The 15,475-nt window shown below is 39.9% G+C and overlaps 1 protein-coding gene across 1 annotated transcript in view; it reads left to right on the forward strand.

The window, feature by feature from the left end:
- Window positions 1-15,475, forward strand: part of PTPN12 (protein tyrosine phosphatase non-receptor type 12) — an 84,326-nt gene that overhangs the window by 57,743 nt on the left and 11,108 nt on the right. The window contains exon 12 of the mRNA XM_075428986.1: window positions 4,767-4,852. Within this exon, the coding sequence (XP_075285101.1) occupies window positions 4,767-4,852 (86 nt within the window). The remainder of the gene's footprint in view (window positions 1-4,766; window positions 4,853-15,475) is intronic.

A 15,475-nucleotide genomic window follows, 5' to 3' on the forward strand; every position in this document is an offset into this window, starting at 1 on the left:
CCAAAAGTGGATGAAGCCTTCACAGAAACATCAGTCTGTTGAGCTAATTATGCACAGTAGTGAAGTGCCTCTTTTTTGGTGACAATAATTCCTGTGACATTCTTGCTCCTGATTTAATGTGAGTAGAACAGAGTGAACTGATCCTGGTTTTAACGTAATGCACAAGTGCAAGCTTATGAACACATACCTGCCCGAAGCCGTCCCCATGTATGAAGCTGGGGTAACCTCTGACTTCTCTTCTGGGATTGAATTTAGAAGTATCGTTTTGTGTGTGTTTGTTTGTTTGGGGGATTTTTTAAAAATTTTTTTAAGGAATTGTTTTTGGAAACTCTCTGTGGTTATGTATGTGCCTCAGGCATTTGAGATCATACACATTTTTGCAAGGTGTACCTGTATGTTTCTTTACTAGTAGTGATAATGGCAGTTCCTCTTCAACTACTCTGCCCATCTCAACTAGAAACAGCTTCTTACTGCATACGTAGAGTTAAAAAAACCTTTGACATATGTTAGCTTTTTTAATAGGCTTTTTCTTCCGCCTGGGAGAAAAGCATATCTCAGGAAACATTCTGTTCACAAACACAGAAGGACAGGGATGCAGCTGCTGGTTTGTTTTCTGGACAAGTTAGTCCACGCCACAGCCAACAGGCACACCCTTTCCCTTGCCAGTACCTTTTAGAAAACTGAGTGCATGAATAAGAAATCTGTTCTTCAGAACTTCTGTGCTGGCGGAACTGAACTGGAATACTTTTCTGATCTGTAGTAGGATGGAGAAGTTGGTGGTCAGGGGGAGGAACTCCTGCTGTGGAGTCCCATGCTTTCTAATACCGCTCTGCTTTAGGAAACTCGGGTGGGCTGTGGCGCTGAAACAAGGCGAACAGCCCGCTCTGTTCTCGGGATGCAGTTGCATTAGTTTCTAACTCTAGTTGCTAGTAATTATAATTGAGGGGTCTTTTCAGTACAATATCAATATGTTTGGTGCTATTCATAGTCACGACTGCATATGGAAGAGATTCAGCATTTACTCAAGGAGCTGGGGAGGGACGTGACACAACTGTTGAGCAGGAAACTGAATCGCTGCTGTTGGATACTGTAAGCCTCAGCATCTTTGGCATCAACCTTCAGAAAGATACTCTGCTTGAGTGAGGGCAATAAAATTCATTTTCATGTGTGTTAAGGGCAAATTGGTCTGTACGGTCACCCCCTCCCTGATGTCAAAAGGCTGGAAATGGCTTTTCTGCATATTTGAGAGGAGGCTGGTAAGGGGTTGGATGTTTATGCCTCATGGTAATGTTTCATTCCATCAATGACTAGGAAAAAGAGAGATGGTTTTTCTTGTAAAGTTAGTATGTCTACAATAGTTTGCAGCTGATTTTTAAAAGCTCTTTGAGCCCTTAATGTTTTTCAGTAAGTCATGGAAAACTGACAAAGGACTTAAAAGGGTACCTTTGTTCCTAGATAAAATAATGAGGTCCAGCATTCAGTTTACATCTCAAGCATAGCATTCATAATACTTTTTTTAATATCTCATTAGCCTTTTTGGTCATTCTACTTTTTTGAACATTGACTTTTTGTACACCATGTCTTGATGACAGCGCTTTTTGCTGAGAATGATTGTTAAGGTAGTACTGATGCAGTAAATCTCTGAAGGTGTTTGACGTGCAACCAGTGTTGTTTATTAAGAAGTTAGAATGATACAAAACCTCATACATTAATTGGGTTAAAACCTAGTTCACAGTATACTTCACTTCAAGAGCCAACCAAAGTATAATCATCCTACTTCAGTAAGGTACAGCATGATCAGTTGACCTGATATAGCTATTAGTTTTTTATGCATTACCCCAGGAAAACCAAAAATCATTATTAATAAAACTAACAGAGACTTAAACAGTGTACTGCAACATAAATTAAAAAAAAAAAAAAAATCTGGGCTATTTGGCAAGTTGAACAAGAGTCTGCTTTGCAAAGAGTAAAGGCGCAGATCTGGAAACAAAAAGGGGCAGAATTTGGTATGGAATGAAGGCTTTGCATGTGGTCTACATGTCTAAGCTCCAAATGTTAGTGGGGCCAGTTGATCCCTTGCCTTCATCCCCAGCTTACTGGCTGGTCACTTACTGGTTGATGAAAAGCTCAACATGACCCAGCAGTGTGCACTCGCAGTCCAGAAGGCCAACCGTACCCTGGGCTGCATCCCCAGCAGTGTGGGCAGCAGGGCGAGGGAGGGGATTCTGCCCCTCTGCTCCACTTTGGTGAGACCCCCCCGGAGAGTCCTGTGTCCAGCTCTGGAGCCCTCAGCACAGGAAAGACATGGGCCTGTTGGAGCGGGGCCAGAGAAGGGCTGCAAAAATGATCAGAGGGCTGGAACACCTCTGCTATGAGGAAAGGCTGAGAGAGTTGGGGCTGTTCAGCCTGGAAAAGAGAAGGGTCTGGGGAGACCTTTTTGTGGCCTTGCAGTAGTTAAAGGGGACTTATAAGAAAGCTGGAGAGGGTCTTTTTACAAGGGCATGTAATGATAGGACAAGGTGTAATGGTTGTAAATTAAAAGAGAGTAGATTTAGACTGGATATAAGGTAGAAATATTTTATAATGAGGGTGGTCAAACACTGGAACAGGCTGCCCAGAGTGGCAGTAGATGCCCCATCCCTTGAAACATTCAAGGCAAGGTTGGACGGGGCTCTGAGCAACCTGGTCTAGTTGACGATGTCCATGCTCATTGCAGGGGGATTGGACTGGATGACCTTTAAAGGTCCCTTCCAACACAAACTGGTCTATGAAAACCAACTAACCTTGGTTGACTGCAATGGGAGCTTCAGTTGTGGTCATCTAAATTTTAGTGGCTTTTATTTGCTAATTGAAGCTCACTCCAAAAAAAGGAAATAAAAAACCAACTTGATAGTTTCAGCCAGTGGTCAGCAGGACAATGAACTCCCTGTGCAATTTGTCTGAAAGGGCTAACACAAGCCATTGATACAGCAACAATGGGGTACTTCTGCTGGAGTACTTCTGGAATACTGTGTTGGACAGCTAGTTAATGGGGGAGGTTAGTGAAGGCCAGTAAGAAAGATTATGAGATTTGATATGATAGCTATTTTAAGACTAACAATGAAAATGTAACTAATGGATCTAAATTTAAGTGAGGGTAGTTGGTTGTTGAGGTAACTTAATTATGGTTTATCTTCCAAAGCTGAAAATGCTTACCAAATTCAAATGTATCTATCCCATTTGAAGCAGAAATTTTTTGGGAATTCTTTTGTTTTTTGAGACCAGAGAAGGTCAGTCTCTGTCACCCAATCTGAACAGGCAGGCTGGCAGATAGGCCCGGTTGCATAACCTGGTATTGTGCTTTGAAATATATTACACAGATTCGAGATGTTTGCTTGTTCTTTTTTAAAAATGTTTTTCAAAAGAAAACTCGTGCAAGAAAAGCTGTTAGGTAAGATACATATTACACTCAAGATAACACTGAGGTCCTCCTTGTTTTGTTGGATCTTTGGCTGTGGCATGTGTATGGAAATGGTGTATCAGCTTTCAACTCTTGCATGTTCTGTTTTTATTTTCATACATGTACATTTATACATATTTGTAATGAGTCTGGCTGGGTTGGAGTTAATATCCTTCATATCTGCACTCGGGGTGCTGTGTTTTAGGTTTGTGACCAAAACAATGCTGATGCAACACTGATTTTCCAGCTATTGCTGAACAATGTTTGCACAGTATCAATGCCACCTCTGTTTCTACTCTTCCCTCCCAGTGAACGGACTGGGGGGGTGTGCAGGAGGTTGGGAAGGGACCCAGCCAGGCAGGTGGCCCCAGCTAACCAAAGAGGTATTCCATAACACTACACTCAGCAATACAGAGGGAGAAGAGGGGGGTTCAGTGAGGTTAACCATCTTTTGCTCAGGAACTGACTGGGCGTAGGTGTAACTGTGGAAGGAGGCCATTGCTTTTGCATCACTTGAGTTGTTTTGTTTTCTTTCTCTTTTCTCTGACTTCTCCTTTGCTTGCTACATAATTTTATCTTGAGCCACAAGTTTTCTGGCCTTTCCTTTTCCCTCCAAGGCTGGGAGGAAGTAGTGAGCGAGTGAGTGACTTTGTCGTGCTCAGCTGCTTACCGGCTTTAACACACAACAATATTCTATATCTATATGCATATAAATGTGTATGGATACAATATTTATAAATATATACAAATATATCTCATGTTTATGGGCTCCTAGAATGAAATAAAAATCTTCATGCTTTGCTGAGTAAGTTAAACTTCATTGTGTGCAAATAGATGATTTGGAAGTGTTTTAGAACAATGCATTGAATCTTATCCACTTGTCAAATTACAGGCCGAAATTCTCATTTTCTTACTGCACTGTAGATTAGTCTTGTCTTATGGACTGATTGTACAAATGCAAGTAATTAGACTGACTGGAAAATAAATGCTTTCAATATGAATAATTTCAAGGGCATAAGGGAGCTTTCTCACTGCTAACCTGAAAGATTAGTTTTGAGAACTTGCTCTAGTGGATTATATAATTACATGTGAAACAAAATGTTTAGTTGGAAAAAATTAGGATACACAAAATATAAAATGATATTGTGAATTGAGAGTAGAACTTAATCTGTATGTAATTTTGAAAATTATCTTTATATGATAGCCAAAAATATGTAATATTGTCATACATTCTTTTCAAGTATCATGACAGATCTTTGGACCTTACAGTTTAAGTATTGTGTGTTCAGCTTTACGACCATGAATAAAAATTTTTTCTTTTAATCAGGATGAAAATAATACAGAGAATGCTGTCAGTTCTTCAGATGCTGAGAAACAGGATTCTCCTCCACCAAAGCCTCCACGGACCCGCAGGTAGTTAATTATGTTAATATACTATTTCAAGATGACAGATTGAATGCTTCATAAATAAAAAGTAGAATAAAACTACTGATACTATAAAGACTTTTAAGATGCAAGTTTTTCTATTTATAAATAGGAATATATGTAATACAAATAGAAGTCTTGATTGGCCCTGTAAATACAAGCTTTAGTATCTTTGCAAAGTATGTTTTTGAATAAACCAATCTTGCAACGAATACACGTGAGTAGACAGGCATACCGCTTTAGTAATCAGGTATGTTATATCTGCTTGTGCTCTAATTCTGCTAGGTGATAGTAGGAAAACACACTTCAAAACAGGCTCAAATAATGACCAAACTCACGCTTTTGGAGGCAAAAATATAATGAAAAATATCCATTTACTCAAGAAAATGTTACCTCACAGACAAGTACTGCTATTGAGTATGCCAACAAAATGCTTTTCTTATTGAGAGGAAAAATTGGTCTCACCAATCCTTTTGTTCAAGAGGAAAAAGAAAATCCTCTCTAGCTGTTCAAATACATAGTCTTGACTCTAAGGCAGCCAAAAGTAAATCTGAGCCAACAGACTCGTCTGCCTAAAATGGGTACCCAACCTGAGTGTTAGCTAAAGAAGCAACTCTCCTGAGGTAAGTGCCGAAGTTCCCTAGCTAGTTTCTGGAAGGCTTATAGGCCCTTTGGCAGGTGACCTTGCCTGTGCTACGTTGCCTGTAGTTAAATAGGCATTGAAGGTAAGCACTTGGGTTTCCTGAAGCTGTAGAATGACATAAGAAACCACCAGCCAGTTAATACTCTTGCATAACTTTTAGTCATATAAGGAAAGTAGTTCTACTGCTTTAAAATACATCAAACTGGAGTAGTGCAAGGTCAGGTTGGTAGTGGGAATTCCTGTTTTTTTTGATACTTTAAAGGTAGAAGATGAGAATTAACCCCTTCTTTCCAGTACTGCATTTGGCAGGGTACAAGTGATGTGGTAAAGTGAGCCTGTTTTTAAGGGGTTAGCAAGATGAGAACGCTAATTATACCATAAAATGAATTTTTAAGCCCTAAAATATTCTAGGTTTGGTAAAGGAGGAAGTTTAAATATGTGCGTATGTATATAGAAAATGTTAATTGGACATAGAAAGCCATTTGAAAATTGGTGACTTGGAATGGGGAACAGTGTGTGTGTGTGTGTGTGTGTTCAATATTGCAACATTATCTTCTTGCACAGGAATAAGCATAGCTTAAAACTGGGTATGGAAGTATTTCATGTTGCTATCAACTAGTAATTCAGACCAGGTCTGGAATATTGCATGAGCTTCTAATGCCCCCTCTAACAAGGACATCAAAGAACTACCATAAATAGACCTATGGCTCTACTTCTTTAGTGGCCCCGGGGATGGTATTTGCAGTAAGACAACTTTGGAAGTAATGTATGGTAAGGACCATTAATGATACAGTAGGGTAAGAATATGAGTTGCTGCTGTAGTTAACTTAGCATTAGTTATGTCAAGCATGAGTTAAAGGAGAATATGACATTGGAAGAGAGAGATGGAAATGAGTTGGGACTTCCACAAACAAATGGCACACAGTTTGTGCTATGTAGGTAATATTATTTTTACCTTATTTAGACTGATGGTAATGTGATCGTATTCAATTACATAGATTAAAGTGATGACAGTGGAGTCTGTTAACCTGTGTTCATGATGAGTTTGAAGCTCTTCTTGAAGTTAGTCACTGAACTTAAATATGATTTCTGTCCAATAGGTAATTACGTTATTAGTGTCCCTTGAAATAATCTTTGGTGTACCTAAGTTTTTATCATTTTTATGTAGTAATCATAGATGCATAATTCATGTTTTAGCACTCATCTGTCTTATCTGCATTGCATTGTTCTTTACTTGCTGCATTATTAAGTGAAAATCTTTTAATCTCTTATAAAACCTGGTCTTTTTTGGGCCTGCTTCCATGAACTCATACTTTCCCATCTGCCAGCACTGGCAGGAAGATTGTTTCCTTAGAGGTGAATAAATGGGAGCTTTTAGCAAAGCTGTTGTCTCTTTCAAAGGGAGGTTATTTTTGAAAAACAATTAATTACACCCCTCATGGAAGATGCTTCTGAGGAAAGACTTCATTTGCTGTTAGTCACATCTGCTCAGAATACCCACTAATGAGCATGTTTTTTCTTCATGAAGGAGGAAATTTTACAAATCCGCAGTCTGATTCAGTCAGGACTTGGAGCCGGGTTTTGCGTATTGTGGATGTTCTGGCGTAGGCTGACATCCTTTTCCTGGGGAGGATGGGAGAGCAGAATCTGTGAAAGATTCTATTTTAATCCCTATATGGAGAAGGAAACATAAATTTGAGACATCTCCTTATTGCATCTGTAGCTTTTTCCCAAACCATTCTCTTACCACTCTTTTTCATGTCCCTTCTATTATTTTTCTCTATATTGCTGTGACTAAGAATATCTTTGTACAGCTATTTTAAATATTTGTCTACATCTGTTCTGTAGTGAAGGTTTCCAAGTGGTGTCTAAGAGTCATTACATTTACGGATAAGCTCATATTCAATAGGTACTCAAAAATAATCTGGTTTAACCCACATTTTTAGTTTGAGTTAGAATTTTCTCTTGGAACTTGCTTAAAATATTTTTGTTCAGTAACATTTTTAGGTTGCGAGCCGAATGTGTACTTGAGCTTTACACGCACTGTCTCTGAAGAAATTACAATCAAGTTGCTAAATATTTTTTTTAAAAGAATAAGGCTTTTAAATTCTTTATATGCTGTGTTGCAGTTGGCTGTAGAATGTGTAATAGTAAAGCAACCTGCATTTATTTTTTTAAGGCAGGGCTTAACAGTTTTTGTTCTTGTAAAGCAGAAAGGACTGTGGTGACTGATACTGAACAGTACTATGTGCCAGCTTAGTTTCAGGTGAGCTTGCCTGAGATGTTCCCGCCTGAGCAGGAGGAAAATTGGTTTACATCTCTTGACCTCACGGTGCTTGTCTTCCATATTTCTGTCAGACCAAGCTATGTTTGCTTAGATGGTAATGATTATGATTCCTGTTAGTTGTTTCCCGACAGCCCTGAGGCTGCTTGCTGGGTGAGATGGTGACACTTCCTCTGCAGCACTTTTCAGTGGCCAGCTGCTCCATACGTTGTGGAGTTTTCCATAAAGGCGGCTTTCTCACCTGCCTCTTCTCTTGTTTGTGACAGGTTCATAGGACAGGTCATCTCTGTATTATCTTTAGATTTGTAGATGTCTTCCTCTTAAAAGTGTAGCCAGTAGCAAGTTAACTCTCATGTCTGTACAAAGTAAGGAGGAGATGCCACTAAAGACTTTGCCATATGAGATTGAAAACTTACTAGGGAGGGATAATTAACCCTTTTAGTGCTTGCTTTGACTTGGGGATGTCTTGGGGAAGGAGCGCTACAAAGTATAACTTCTAATTGTAGTTTTCTAGGCATCTTATATGTCTGTCTCTTCTTGGAAGTTACAAGTATCTTTAAGCTATTGATGTTAAATCAGTATTAAATTGGAGTTTTGTTTACTTTCATTAACTCACCATGAAGCATCTAACTACTTATTTTGCAGAGGTTCTGGAGTTGTATCGTCTTCCAACATTTTATCATCTTGTAATGCTTTAATGTAATTCATATTTGCTGTACAATATATGAACGTAGTCATTTAGGTTACCATCTATCTGCATTTGATGTTAACATCTAAAAAAAAAATTCGAATAATGTTACTCCTTGATTATTACAAAGGTAAGCAAGAACAACTCATGAGTGTGTACCTCAGCACCTTATTCTAGAAATTGCTTGGCTTTGCAGTTCATGATCACTTCTTGTGAAAGTCACCTTGAACGTACATCTATGTTAAATTTCTTTGGAGGTCTTGGTGGGGTAGAAAGCATCCTTTTTAGACGTGTTTGACTGTTTTCAGGTTAAGGCAGGAAGAGAGCATAAGTAAGTTTTTACTTTATTGCTAGATATAAGACTGTAAAGAATCAAAGTTTTAAATCTGAAAAATTGATTTGCAAGAAGTGATTTTCCATGGCTATGGTTGGAGTTTTTGCTTCAAATCTAGAAGCAATGATTGGTACTTTAGAATTCAGAGGGAGCATCTTAATACCTTTAAGGAATAGTCCTTGAAATATTTGTGTGTTCAGTAGTTCATTCTAAAGTATTTGAAAGAGCTTGTTTATTTTAATCAGGCTTGGTTGCAGAAAATTCTGTATTTTCAAGTTCAAATGCAATTTGAAAGAAATGGAGAAACTGAGACGTAAACTCACAAAAAGAAAACATGAAGTAGCAACTCTTCTGTATGCAGTGTAATGAAAGCTACATGCTGCTGCCTGAAGGACAAAAGGACGAAAGTAAAATACTGTAGCAGATGAATTTTTCTTCAGATTATGCCTGGACTTCAATCTAACGATATTTAAATACATTTTAAAGGTTACGTGCAATTCTGTTTCACTTCAAGCCCTGCAGAACTGTCTCTTTGCATCTTATACAAAACTAAGATAAAAACTATTGATGGGTGTTCCTTGTTAGTTAGCACCCTCTGATTTGCATGTCACAACTGAAAAACTAAAAAGCTTCATGTAACTAACAAGCAAAATTCACCAGTTGTTTTTTTTTATTAATTCCTTATACTTTCATACAGATTATCTGTAGTATAATTCATGACAGCTTCACTGAACTGCAGCTTTTCTTCCATGTGGATGGCAGTGATTTAATGCTTAAGTAGAATAATGTTGTTGTCTAGCTTCAGCCTGCTTACATTGAGTTTAATTTTCTTCTTTTAATTATGTGGGAGGATGTAGAGCTTGGTATCTATTTTTGGTTGATCATAGCAGCTGTGTTCCATGACCTTGGCATCGCTCTCTTTTTTGTTTGAAAATAAACCCTACAGTATGTTGCATAGTATAACCATGGATTACTTAAGGTTTTCTTTTTTCTTTTGAACACTGGCCAAGTTTCACTTAAATCTGAACCCATGGTGCCCTGTTTTAATCATATAGCTCTTTTCCATTAAGGCTAGAATGGCTTAGATTTTAAAATGTTCTAAAAATATAGAAAATATTGCAGAAAAAGCAAAAATAATGTTGCCATTGCTTCGTTTTGTTTTTTTTTTTTCCATGTGTACATTTTTGGTGGGAAGTTGTGGGAGGGCTTTACTTTTTGACCAATTATTGTCTTTCTGACAAATTATAATGAATTTTTATTATGACAATTTTAAAAATCTGTTACTTCCTAATGCATGGTTTACCTGGTACCTGAGAATCCATTAACTTCGAGGTCTTTGGCACTAAGGCGCTGCGTAAGCTGCTCCGGTTGTGTGGCAATGACAGCGTATGCGGAAGCTGCCTTGATCACCTAGGGAAATTCCATATACAGTTACGTATGAGGATTTGTCGAGTAGTGGAATGACAAGATAATTGGTAACAGCTGTGTATGAAGAGACAGTGTTAAGGCTGAGTTATGAGAAGCATTTCTGTTTTTTATAGCACAGTGTGGTTCTAGAAATGTACTTGGGAAATGCTTGCTTTTGCAATAGATAAAAGCAATGCAGGGTTAGTTTAAAGGTCTAACACAGGAAAGCTCTTTCTCAAATGGTCTGACATTCTTTGGTTCACTGACTCTTCTATCTCAATATCCTCTTTCATGAGCTTTCTGTTAGTTTCCTAGTAATTCAAATCAAGCTGTTTTTATTATACTGTCTCCTGTTGTTTGGAATAATATTAGCAGTTCATCTTCAGATAATTTTCTGCCTCTGGGGGGAGAAGTATCTGTGGAGCACAGCTGTTGGAGGAAGTGCCCAAAGAAAGCATTATGTAGCAGCCCAAAATGCCCAAGATTTTCTGGCAAGAGAGTAGAAAAAGCTACTGCCAAACAAAGACCTCTTAAATATTTCTGCTTTGTAAAAAGAAACAAAGCCATTATTTGCAATGCAGAACATGCAAAATAATAATACTATGATGTCAGTAAAATGGAGAAATTGTTACATATTCAGAGAAACCCAGGAAATCCTTGATGGTGTATATTTCCTTTTAAAAAAAAATACATCAGAATGCTAATTGGGCATCTGATTTTCTGAGGATGGATGTTCTTCAATATTGATTTGGCAAAGAATGATTTTGATAGAGAATTTCTTATTTGATCACTGTAAACTCTCATTTAAGAGTGAAGGAATGAAATTTAACTTTGAATATAATGGGGAACGTTTTAATAGCTTTGTTTAGCTGTGTACGAGGAAGATGATTAAATAACTTTTGCATAGCTGATTTGTGCAGTATTTCCTGTATCGTCAGTTCCCCGCATGCCTCTAAGGGGGCTGTTTTTATTCATGTGGGGTTCTCTTTGCTAGTGAATCAAATGGGAGAGTGATTTCATTAAGCAGTAATCAGTGAAGAGCTTATGAATCTGGACTGGTATTATGGGCCTGTAATCTTGTCATATCTATTTTAATGCTAATTTGGCTCTTTAGCTAATTGTAATGCCTAATGGTATGTCTGTAGCAGATAAGAAATTAGTTTTGCTGATTGCATGTATGACTCTGGTTCAGAAAAATGAGGTCAATAAGGGAAAAACCTCATTTTCAGTAGAAGGATTTAATGGAGATTACTGATGAGCGTCACTGCTGGTAAAGGGGGCACATAACCATTTATGCAAGTGGACTCCCTCTGTCCCTCTCTCACTCCCACCCCTGCAATAGAGGAGAGAAATCCCGTGGAAATTCTGCTGTCCTTAGTGTGTATTAAGTTGGAGTAAGACCGACTTTTCTTTTTTTGCTCAGCTTATCTTCGCTAATTCAAGCAAACAACTTATTCTCAAGCTTGTTCATTTTCCAAGAATGTCTAAAGGCAAAACAGTTCCCAAGTTGCTTTTGATTAAGCTGTTTGGATGTGCTCTGTATTCCTCCTTTGTTAATGTAAAGCAAAATAGCAGTATACAAGCACAGTTTGGGGAGGAACTCGAGGCCCAACCCTTTGTGACAGGAGTCAGACAGGCAGCGAATTGGAGAAGGCGGCACCTGGGAGAGCTGCAGGAGGATCTGGAGCTTTCCAGATACAAAGATACAGTAATTTGTAGAAGATCAGTTGAAAGCTGGAGAGCTCGCAGTACTTCAGTGGGTAGGGATGTTCGTAAGCTGAAAATCCAAACGGTCTCTTCAGTTTCGAATCCCTTGCGTAAGGATTTTGGCTATCCGTCCCATACTGCTGTAGCTTAGTGCTAGCAAAATCACAAGGATGAAACTCCTGCTGTAGTCTGCCCCAAGACAGGTATGCTTTCAGTCTCAAGAATTTATGCTGGCTAAGTCCTTTTTAGGGCTTGCTTGCAAGTAGGGGAGCTAATAGTATTGCTTTGGTTTTGCGTGTGATGCGACATGCAGACAAGTAACGAGAGCCTGTCTGATGCCTTTCACTCAATAGACAGGAATTCTTGTGCAATTGTGTGGTCTTTAGCTCTATTCCCTATAATTCCTAAAAGCGAGCCCACTGTTGGCTTTATTCCAGTGTAACGGAAAGAGCACATTTGATACTTAATGCTTTTTTGCGTTTTACTTAAATAATGCCCTTGGGAAAGAGCTAGCCGTTCAATTTTGTGGCTGTCGGGGTTTTTTTGTTTGTCCGCTATGGTCTCCAGTAACCTTTTTGAAAATACAATCAAGACTTCTGAATCATTCTTGCTTCGTCTCTTGCTGTCTAACAAAGATGGGTTGGCATATGTGAGCAGTATGAGAAGGAACCTCGCCATGGGTTGTTGGATAATACAGTACTGCAAGGATACTGAGTGTAACTTGGTACCCTGCATTATTCTTATAAGCCTTTCTACTTCTTTTTTTTTTTAAATTAATACTTTCTTACTAATGTTGGCGGAGAAGGTGGAATTTTCTTTGGCCCACAGAGCTATGTTACTAGCCCGTGTTCTCAAGCAAAAAGGCTTTTTTGGACTTAATAGGAACAACAAGATAATGATGGAGACTTGTCTTGGAAAGCCAAATGCCTTAAATAACAAGTGCAGGAGACTGGTGCTAGCTTTTGTCAGTCTTCAAAGTGAAGTGAGTGATTTATCAAACTTTGGAATGTCTGTTATAAAGTATTTATGTTTTATCATCAGCCCAGATGTGATATTAATGACAAGCTTTTTCTTTGGTCTCGTCTGTCCATGGCTCTGAACAGTCTTGTTAATGTTTTGGCAGTATTGACAGCCTTTCTCTGTCTAGGTAGTTTTCTGATTAAAAAGGGTTTGAAAGATATACGTGTTATTTCTGATCATCTTTCATGCGTGACTGACTGTGATAATCCAGCTGAGCTTCATGAGGCTGATGTTAGACTTCTGATTTCAGACTGGGCTTCCCCTGTGAAATGTTTGTAGGAGCAAACAGACGGTGGTAGAACTGGATGCTTTCTGACTGTTCCATGTTGAATGGCAACCTGTGTTTGGCTGCCAGACTTCACCTACAATCTCTGAAGGTGTGGTTTCAATATGTAGCTGATGGCTCGTTAGGAGATTTCTTTTTCTCTACAGAATCTGTCAAGTCTCTAAAATACAAAGACTTTTTCATTCTCTTTCTTCATATGAGTTAGCAGTAGTAGTTAGTTACACATTACTATCATGGAAGTTCCATTTAAATAGCCTTGAAAGCACAGGGCCTGGGGAATATAATTTGTGTCCTCATCCCACTGATCCTTAGAACATGAGATTTAATACTGGCTCACCTTCTTCCAGATCTGCCCAGGTATGCTGTATTCTCCCAGGCCTTACACAAATGCAGCAGGAGAATACTGTCACAGCGGTCTGTCATCTAGCAGGTAGCAAGAGGCTTTGTCTTGTTAGAAGCCTCTGCTTTCTGGCTTTTTGTGTGTAGCCTTGAATAAATTTGCAAATAAAAGTCTATTTCACAAGGGAACTGTGAACACGCTTCTGAATAGATTCTGTTCTTCAGGATGTTGGATCATGAAAGGAAGGTACAGTGCAAGGTCTACCAGTGACATCATTTTCAGGGGAAGAAATTGTCCTGCTATAACCTTATCTCTAAGAGAATGTTCCAAGTCTCCTGCTGCAGAGCTGGATTAGGGTGATTTCTGATGCCTCTGACATAGACTATCTTAAAAAACTAAAGGTATATAAGGTTTTGGCTGACTCCTGCTAATTCAAGGTTATTTGGGTGCTGGGACCGCTTGAACTTGTCAGTAAAGACTCTGTGACCCTGGGAACTGTCTGTTGCCCTAACATGGGGGGATGGGAGCATGTCTTCTAAATATTGCTGTCTTGGACATTATATGCTGGCCTGTATAGAGGCTTTATTATTCCCCCATGAAGGACGTCTCTGCCAACAGCAGGAAGTGATCTGAGCTTTGTGCATAAAATGGGCTGGTTTCTCAGCTCAAGCACGTGGCCAAATCCTTTGCAAACTGTAGTCCATCGCTTTGATAAAATGTATAATTTCCTTAAAGTCAGAGAATCGTAGAATGGTTTGGGTTGGAAGGGACCTTAAAGATCATCTGGTTCCAACCCCCCTGCCATGGGCAGGGACACCTTCCACTAGACCAGGGTGCTCACAGCCCCATCCAGCCTGGCCTTGAACACTGCCAGGGAGGGGGCAGCCACAGCTTCTCTGGGCAACCTGTGCCAGTGCCTCACCACCCCCAGAGTAAAGAATTTCTTCTGTATATCTACATCTAAGTCTACCCTCTTTCAAGTTTAAAGCCATTATCCCTTGTCCTGTCATTACATGCACTTGTAAAAAGTCCCTCTCCAGTTTTCTTGCGGGCCACCTTTAAGTCCTGAAAGGCAGCAATAAGGTCTCCCCGCAGCCGTCTCTTCTCCAGGCTGAACAGCCCCATCTCTCTCAGCCTGTCCTCGTAGAAGAGGTGTTCCAGCCCTCAGTTCACTTTTGTGGCCTCTTCTGGCCCTGCTCCAACAGGTCCATGTCCTTCTTATGTTGGGGGCTCTAGAGCTGGACACAGGACTCCTGGGGGGGGTCTCACTAGAGCAGAGCAGAGGGACGGAAGAATCACCTCCCTCGCCCTGCTGGACATGCTGCTGGGGATGCAGCCCAGGATATGGTTGGCCTTCTGGGCTGCGAGTGCACACTGCTGAGTCACGTCCAGCTTTCCACCCACCAGCACCCGCAAGCCGTTCTCCTCAGGGCTGCTCTCAATCCATTCTCCACCCAGCCCGTATTTGTGCTTGGGATTGCCCCAACCCATGTGCAGGACCTTGCCCTTGGCCTTGTTGAACATCATGAGGTTCACACAGGCCCACTTCTCAAGCCTGTCCAGGTCCCTCTGGATGGCTTCCCTTCCCTCCAGCGTGTCAACTGCACCACACAGCTTTGTGTCATCAGCAAACTTGTCTGTGTTGCCAGCAAAGAAGTTAAACAGCACCAGTCCCAATACCAACCCCTGAGGAACACCACTCATCGCTGGTCTCCACTTGAACATCGAGCCGTTGACTGCAACTCTTGGAGTGTGACCATCCAGCCAGTTCTTTATCAGCTGAGTGGTCAATTTGTCAAATCCATGTCTCTTCAGTTTAGAGACCAGGATGTCATGGGGGACAGTGTCAAATGCTTTGCATAAGTCCAGGTAGATGACATCAGTTGCTTTTCCCTTATACAC

The sequence above is a fragment of the Opisthocomus hoazin genome, chromosome 8 (assembly GCF_030867145.1).
Source record: "Opisthocomus hoazin isolate bOpiHoa1 chromosome 8, bOpiHoa1.hap1, whole genome shotgun sequence".
Lineage (NCBI taxonomy): Eukaryota > Metazoa > Chordata > Aves > Opisthocomiformes > Opisthocomidae > Opisthocomus > Opisthocomus hoazin.